The sequence below is a fragment of the Pteropus alecto genome, unplaced genomic scaffold (genome assembly GCF_000325575.1).
Source record: "Pteropus alecto unplaced genomic scaffold, ASM32557v1 scaffold3, whole genome shotgun sequence".
Lineage (NCBI taxonomy): Eukaryota > Metazoa > Chordata > Mammalia > Chiroptera > Pteropodidae > Pteropus > Pteropus alecto.
Window position 1 is genome coordinate 65,257,829 of NW_006442484.1, and position 8,572 is coordinate 65,266,400.

The 8,572-nt window shown below is 31.2% G+C and overlaps 1 protein-coding gene across 12 annotated transcripts in view; it reads left to right on the forward strand.

The window, feature by feature from the left end:
• Nucleotides 1-8,572, forward strand: part of NBEAL1 (neurobeachin like 1) — a 129,123-nt gene that overhangs the window by 33,301 nt on the left and 87,250 nt on the right. For 11 of the 12 annotated variants that reach the window (XM_025039263.1, XM_015596596.2, XM_015596597.2 and 8 more), the window contains 3 exons: nucleotides 536-642; nucleotides 5,558-5,644; nucleotides 7,646-7,729. In XM_025039263.1, coding sequence (XP_024895031.1) covers nucleotides 536-642; nucleotides 5,558-5,644; nucleotides 7,646-7,729 — 278 coding nt within the window. The remainder of the gene's footprint in view (nucleotides 1-535; nucleotides 643-5,557; nucleotides 5,645-7,645; nucleotides 7,730-8,572) is intronic. The other variant, XM_025039268.1, reaches the window with a different exon arrangement.

Below are 8,572 nucleotides of genomic sequence, written 5' to 3' on the forward strand. Positions count from 1 at the left end.
CTCCACTGTGGCTCAAACCCAGGACTTTCTGCGTGTAAAGCAGATGTGCTAACCAATACTCTATGGAACCACCCCCAGTTCTTTGATTTCTTAATGGAGGTGTTCCTTCGGTAGGAAGCGAGAACAAAGCATCATCACAAATGGATTAATTACTGGAGTCTCATTTTCATAGTGGCCATATGTTAATTTCATACTCTATAAATGAGACTGTGTTGCCAAATATAACCATGTGTTATTTATTTAAAAGCAAATTGGGAATCTCACTTGGTTATATTTGAGCATTGTAATGGAAGAACAACTAAGTAAACTAGGCAATGTATATCACTTATATAAAAAGTTAAATATTTTTAATAACAGTATAGATATGTTCACTTTTTTAATCAAGTAAGAAGTATAGATAATTTTATCTGCTCATCCCTATTATTTACATGTTTGTCAACTAAAAAGCCTAAATTAAAAATATGGCTAGAATAAATATTTCTATGATTCCAAATTTTCTACTTTGTAAATGGATGATTTGTGTTTATTTTTCTAGATACCATTACAGCCATGTTAGACTGCACAGATAGGCCTGTTCTTCAGGCCATTTTTCTTAACAGTAATTGCTTTGAACATCTTATACGACTGCTACAGAATTGCAAGGTATTTTTCTATTATCATTATCTTTGATTTTAGGAAGTTGTTTTGTTTATGTTTTGATTCAAATTCAAGCATATTACTAAATTTTTTTATTGTGGTAAAATACACATATAGAATACACCATCTTAACCATTTTTAAGTGTACAGTTCAGTGGTATGAAATACATTCGTATAGTTAGTTGTGCAGCCATCACTAACATTCATTCCCCATATCTCTTTTCCTCTTGTACAATTGAAACTCAGACCTATTAAACAACTCCACATTTTCCTCTCACCCCAGCAACCACCATTCTACTTTCTGTCTATAATTTTGACGACAGTAAGTACCTCATGTAAGTGCAATGAAACAGTATTTGTCTTTTTGTGACTTATTTCATCTAGCATAATGTCTCTAAGAGTTTTCCATGTTGCAGCACGTTACAAATTTGTCTTTCTTTTTAAGATAAAATAATATTGCATTGTGTATATATATTATACCACATTTTGTTCATTCATCTGTTGATTTCACCTTTGGGCTGTCATAGATAATGCTGTTATGAACATGAATATACAAATATATCTTCAAGACCTTGCTTTCAGTTCTTTTGGGTGTATATCCAGAAATGGGATTGCTGGATCATAGCAATTAAATTTTTAATTTTTTGAGGAACCACCATATTGTTTTCCATGGTGGCTACACCATTTTACATACCATCAGTGCAGAAGAGTTCCAGTTTCTCCACATCCTCATCAACAGTTATTTTCTTCCTCCTCTTCCACTCACCCCTCCTCCTGCCCTTTCACTTCCCCTACCCTCTCCTCCTCCTCTTACTTTTCTTTCGGGTGTGAAGTGGTATCTCATTATGTTTTGATTTGCTTTTTTCTAATGATTAGTGAGCATCGTTTCATGTGCTTTTTGGTCATTTGTGCAGTCTTCTTTGGAGAAATGTCTATTCAATTTTTTTTGCACATTTTTTAATCGGGTTGTTTCTTTTGTGGCATTTTAAAGTCTTTTTTGTTATGCATTGTTAAAATTTAGTGCGAGCCTTAGATGCATATAATTTTGAGCTTTTGTTTCATTTAAGATTATTAGTATTTTCCTGTTACAATTTTAATGTTCATATAATATTAAGTGGATGTATCATAATTTATTTAACTGTTCCCTATTGGAACATGCTTAATTCGTTTCTTGTTTTTTTTTTTTTTGCTATTACATAACTCTTTCAAGTTTCATAGAATAGAATTTTATTTCTAATAGAATTACTAGGACAAAGGGCATAAACTTTTTTTAATTTAGGGAACATCGAAAACAACTCATAAATAACTGGAAAATGTAGAAAAGTAGAAAAATAGTAATACTGTTAAAGTTCTTGATATATACTGCCAATACGCATATTTTTCTTATTTTTTTACTGATTTGCACTTGTAGTACATTTGTGTGTGAGTACGGAATACCTAATATCTCTGATTATTATATCATATTTTCATTTCAAGATGGAATCAGAAACTTTTTAGAGAGCTTTTTGAGAAGCCTTTGAAAAGTTACTGTTAGGTAACTAGTCAGACATGAGCAACAGGGGTAACAAAAGAATAGGGACCCAGCCTTCAAAGAACTTTTACCTTTCTATTTAAGGTATTTCTTTCATGGACTCCATGCTGAAAAATATTAGGGTTTCATTCTGATTCTGTGAGAATATTCCAGAACAGGATTTTAATATCAGCTCCTTGAATTTTTAGGAGGGCTATCCCTGAAAACATTTCTGTAACTAGGTTGCTTAACTTACAGAAAAATAGTAAAGAAGAACATAAAATAGTAAAGAATATATTAATTAATAGTAATGAATTTTTATGAAGTCAACAAAAGTACCAAATTACCTGGGAGAGTCAAGAGGCCTCCTCCCACCTTTTAAAAATCATTTATTCCTGGTGAGATGAAAGCAACATAAGAGAAATGTTTATAAAACCTTTTGTTTGTTGTAAAAAAGCGGTGTGGCTTTATCAGTTATAAAGGCAACTTCAGTAATAAAGACAAAATCTCACATATATATAGAACTTACCAATCACACATTATAGAAGGTAAATCACTAGGATAAAATGTAGTTCCTACTAAAATTTACTAGTATACGCTTTTCTTCAGTATATCAAAACTATATTTCACTGTATTGCAATTTGAAAGGGGGATATGGTTTGAATTAATGTAAACATTTTTTAAAAGCTGTTTAATGATATTTGAATTAATGGGAAGAAAATAACAGCAACTTTATATTAGCAAAGACAAGGATTCAAAACCATTACGTTGACTTTAATACTCTGCTTGGAGTTGAAATCATTTTTAAAAAATATAGGCATTACAGAGTCAGATGACTCTGGAAAGCTCTTGATATTTTTGGTCTTGTTCATCTTTGTTTTCTTTATTTTCTTCCCTTTCTTCTTCACATCTACCCCTTAAAATCAACTACAGTTTATCAAGACAGTCTAAGTATGAGAATTTATGAAAGGAGCAACTGAGGGATGCTCCATAGAAAGTGTGTTGGGAGTGGATAGATAGAATGCTGTAATTGAAAGCCTGACATTGGAATCACACCTGTTTGGATTCATATATATGTCTTAGTGACCTTGAGCAAATTTCTTTTCTTTTTTTTTAAATAGATTTTTATTTAAATTCTAGAGCAATACACAATAAATATAGAGATTATGGAGGAAGAAGTATAGAGATATTTTTTTCTTAATCTTTTTACAAAATGCATATTTATAATATTTAAATTATAGAATTGTGGCAAAATGCACATAATATTTGTGTGTATATTTTCAATGTGAATATATTTTCCTTTACAAAATTGGAATACTACTGACTATTTTTGTATCCTGCCTTTAAACGTGTTGCATCATGAGTCTTCCCATCCCAAAATGAGTCTTTCCTTCCTCAAAATATATGCCATCATATATTTTTCAAAACATTGTTTTTAATGACTGCGAATATTTCAACCCAGACATTCTCAAAGTGTGGGGTCCCCAAGATCATTTTAGGGATTCTGCAGAGGCTAATATAAACAGCATTCCTGTTTGAGGCTAGATTTTCTTCATTAACCAAGACAACATTATCCTAACAGTCTGAATGCAAAAGCAGATATGAGAGTTCATCTATTTTCTGTTAAGCTAGACATTTAAAGAGAATTGTAAAAATGTAGAAACAGTGCCATCCTCACAAAGGTATATTTTGGAAAATATAGTTATTTTTCTTAAAAATGTTTTTAATGTCAACACGTAATGTGTTCTTGTTATTTTTTGAATGAATAAACAAATATTTTGAAGTATCCTGATTTTAATTTTTGATATGGTGAATATTGATAGATGTAACCCAAAAGGTCTTTGGGGTTCTCAAGTTTTAAGAGTGGTAAGGGGTCCTGAAACCAGAAAGTTTGAGGATTTCTCTTTCAACCTAAAGGTATACCATCAATTATTTAACTATTGTGCTATTGTTGGATATTTGGGTGGTTTCTTATTTTTTGCTATTGTAAATAAAGCTGAAGTGAGCACCTCTATTCTAAAATCTTGGTGTGAGTTTCTAACCATTTCTTAGGGTAGATTCCTAGAAATAAAGTTACTGATTTAAAGAATAAGAACTTTTTAAAAATTCTTGAAATGGAATACTTTCTGGAAAGACTACTAATTTTTGCTTCCCTCGGTATTGGTCATTCTGTGTACCTTAAACTAGATATTATGGAATATTACTATTTTTTATACATTTGCCAATAATAATAATAACCAACTTTCATTTATTAAACTTTTGTTATGTGTGAGATACTATGCTAATAACTTAGCATGAGTTATCTCATTTAATCTGCACACCTATTTCTTGAGATATTATTTTCCTTTTTGAGAAGTGGCTTTTCTTAAAACCAGACAGCTATTAAATAACAGAACCAAGAATCACATCAGGTTTCTGATTCCAAATCGTATATTGTATACACGAATCTATTTTTAGGTTAAGCTTTATGTATGCTCTTGCATACCATATCATACTACTACTTTATCCACTTTATTTTATATTGCATTATTTCAGGACATACTGGACTTTTCTTATCTCTGAAATGATAGAACTGCCTAAGAACTTTCTTCTTAGGATGCTCTTGATAAATCCCTTTATAAATCTAAATTTCTCTCCCTTTTCACTCTCATTTGAATTATTTTTCTCTTTACCTAATCTGTTACCGAGGTATTTTGGGATGCTGAGTTTTATATACTTCAACCAAAATAGTTGATTCCTTTTATTTCTTTCAGAAGAGGGCAATCCCATGTGTGTTTAAGATAATTCTAATCCCTTTTCTAGTACACAAACTAATACAAATTACGCTCAACTCTTGATACTGTTGATTTGTATTTGGAGAATACTGTTATAGAATTTTTAACAAAACGTGTGCTCAGATAAATTTGGGAAATGCTGAACACTGACTTCCCCATTAGCGTATTTGAAACTCTGAGAAGTATTTTTAGAAAGAACCCTTGTAAAAGCTAGTTTAATAGCACTTCATAAATGCTGTTAATTAACTACAGAACCCTTACTGTGCATTATTTACTACATTATCTTTAGTCTGTCTCAATAAGAAGTCTGTCTCAAAAGAAGCATATTTCCTTCTTTTCTCTGAGACATTCTCAGCTGATTCTTTGAGACTTTAGGAAGATTAATTAAATTATTGCTGTTGTTTCTTATTTTAGTAACTTTGAGTTCTAAGAGATAAATAAATAATAATTAATTATATGGTATATGAACTAATGTCTGTTACCCCAAATATGAATAGTTGATTGTCAGTTTAAAAGTGGTATACTTCACAAGTGAATTCTTGGATTTATTTTCAAAAGACAAGGAAATCCATTTAAACTTCATTTCTGCTTATAGGTAAGAATTTAATGTTCTGTCTCCATTATTCTTGTTTAACAGCTGTTTTTAAATGCTAACAATAAGGTGGCAGACAAGAATGAGAAAGACCTTGCCAACAAATTACTGACAGAAATGAATGAGGACCAGGTATCTACAAAGCCTGCATCTTGTTTCAGCTGAAGTCCAAAATCAATCAATGGGATCAATGATTCCTGTACTTTTTTTATGTCTTAAAATACACAAACATCTTAATTTTAATATTAATTATTTTTGAAAATTGTTAAAAGCCATTTTTATTTTGAATTTTTTTTCTAAAAGATAAAATATACTGAAATCTTGGTAGTTGATATATAAATGATCAACAGTATTCCATCTATGTATGTGTGTGTGTTCTTTTTTTGAGGAGATATAAAGTACAGGAATGGGATCCCTGTATCAGCACTGTTCAACTGGTGGTGACTTCATATTTGGGGGCTTCTTTTCTAAGCATTATGGTGTATTGGGACTTCAGGGCTTTGTTTGTAAATATGTATGGTCAATTTAATATCTTGATTCTTTGCTTCTTGTTGACAAGTAATGATTATAATTCAATGGACAACCTGAATCTTGGAGGAAGGGAAGAAGATGCTGAGCTCGTTGAGTCTTAGAGTAAAACTTAATTTTTTCTTTTCTAAAAATTCAACTCTATGTGGGAGTAAAGCAAAAATATGCAATTTATGTTGCTTTGTACAATACATTAGGTCATTTAGTTTGGAAAAACTGCCTATAAATGTTGCTTTGTTATTTTTCTTTCCCAAAATGTTTGTGAAAGAGCTTATTATGTCATTATTAATATTATCTTAATGTCCAGGTTTATAAACAGAGCTGTGATATAGAAAGAGACATGATAATCTGTTATTTTGTATTCTGGATGTTGAATATCAATTACAGAGTACCGTTTTAGATTTCTATATAAGTGTTAGTCCCTCTTATAGTGTAATAAACGAGTTATAATAGTCTTCTTAGAGGTTATGTTAGTATTTCTAGTTGTAGGTACTATGATGCCTAGTCCTATTGGATAAAGTCTAGGAATGATCTTATTTGTATAAAATTCTGTATGCAGAATGTTTAATGCATATTATGTTTATTACATATGCAATATGTTTATTATATGTAATAATGTTTAACGAATAACATCAACAAAAGCTAAGATCTGAGATTAGATAACTTGCCTGAAAGTATCAGTCCCTTTACTCAAATCATTTTTAGTGGGAGTGGGAGAGGAAAATCCTATTTATGGATTAACTAGCATCAAGTCATAGTAATGTATTCCACAAAACAGATTTTCGGAACTTAGTTTCTATAACTCTCTAGTCTTTATGCTATGCCTCCGTGGTTGCATAAGCCTGATGATAAAACAGTCATGTTCAATTTTTTTAGTATTGATGTTATATTTATTTTTGTTTTCTTACTATAAATGACCTGAAATTTAACACCTCTCTTTTTTATGGTGAAGCTTACACAGAAATAGACAAAATTGAGCTGGTTTTAATTTTTCTTACAACTTTTGGCATTATAGATTGCCTTCTTAAAAACATGACAATGTTTATAGATACATATTTCATTTTATGTTCTGCTTCAAGTTCTGCATTTTGTGTAAAAATAGATATACCCTATTGTTTGCAAGCGTGATTAATTAGTTGTATGCACAAACCAATTTTATTATAACACAGAGTTTGGAAACTAAGTAGACAGGACTATTTTAGCCATCTTATTATATATGCTGATGAAATTTAAACCTAGAAAGTTCATGTGTATTTTGAAGAGAAATTAAAATAATAGAATTTCCAGTGATAGACCTCCCTCCCTTCCTCTTGAGATTGTCCATTAGGGTTTTAAAAAGCATGTCTTAAAGCTTGGTGTTTGTTTTTAAATATATTAATGTAATGAATGAACGTAGCCTATCCTTCTTGAAACGTGGCTTATTTTCTATCAAGTAGGTAACTTTTCCTTGCAGGTTATAGTGTTTCAGAAATTCATTTCATTGGAAGAGGAATGTATTGCATGTTAAGTAATTATTTTTTCAGGTGTTCAGAACAAAGGTTTCCTAACTGAATACAAATCTTGAGCACATTTTTAATTTCTTGCCTTTTTTCCCCCCTCTGGTAGGTGTTTCAGGGACAGTTGGATTGTCTGGCTGTATCAACCATCCAGGCTCTGACAGCAGTAATGAACAAATCTCCAGCTGCTAAGGTGAAACAGATATCTCCAACCTTTAAAGTGTTACCTTAGATATACCAGTTTTCATTATATAGTTCCCAAAGTCATGTATGAAAATATGTTATCATGCCTGAAATAAAATAGTTCACAAAATATCTTATCTTAGATGGGAATCATTTTGCTAATAATTTTAAAGACAGATACCTACGGTCCCTGGTTTGGGATTAGTTAAGACATTAATGACTGAACTGCAAACTAGTAGGGATTTACAGTGTCAGTCAACAATTGGGAAGAGAACACTGGTGTTCTGTGGTAGTGTATTTAAAGAATTAAATTTTATATCATAATTTTTCTTCATTAATAGAATAATCACTCACTATTTGGTCAGTTGGACTAAGACATGAACATTTTTCACATGTCAACAGCCTTACCAATTTGGGACTTGTTTTTCCAGATGGCCATGGAAATTCTGCTTGATTGTTGTATAGTCACTAACCTTCACAATTTTCTTGTCGTTCTTGTTTACTACCTCTGATTGTTTTGCTGTCTGCTTATGCTGATTTTGTGCTAGTAGTCTTCTCACTGAATAGTTTTAAGGATTAGCAAAATCATATTTGTAAAGTGGTAAACATAATGCCAGGCACATGGAGAGTGCTTAAAAATGTCATTGTCTATTACTATTATTACCATTCTACCTTCTTGAGTTCATCACCTCTATAAATTTCATGCCTTACCCTTTCTAGTTCCAGAAATGAATGAATTATTCTTTGTTCCCTAAGCCATGCCTTTGTATTCCTTACTCTGCTTTGGTTTTTGTTAGGAGACTTAACTTTTGCCCTGTAAATGTTGCTATTTATAATTCTTGGTTAGAGTCCT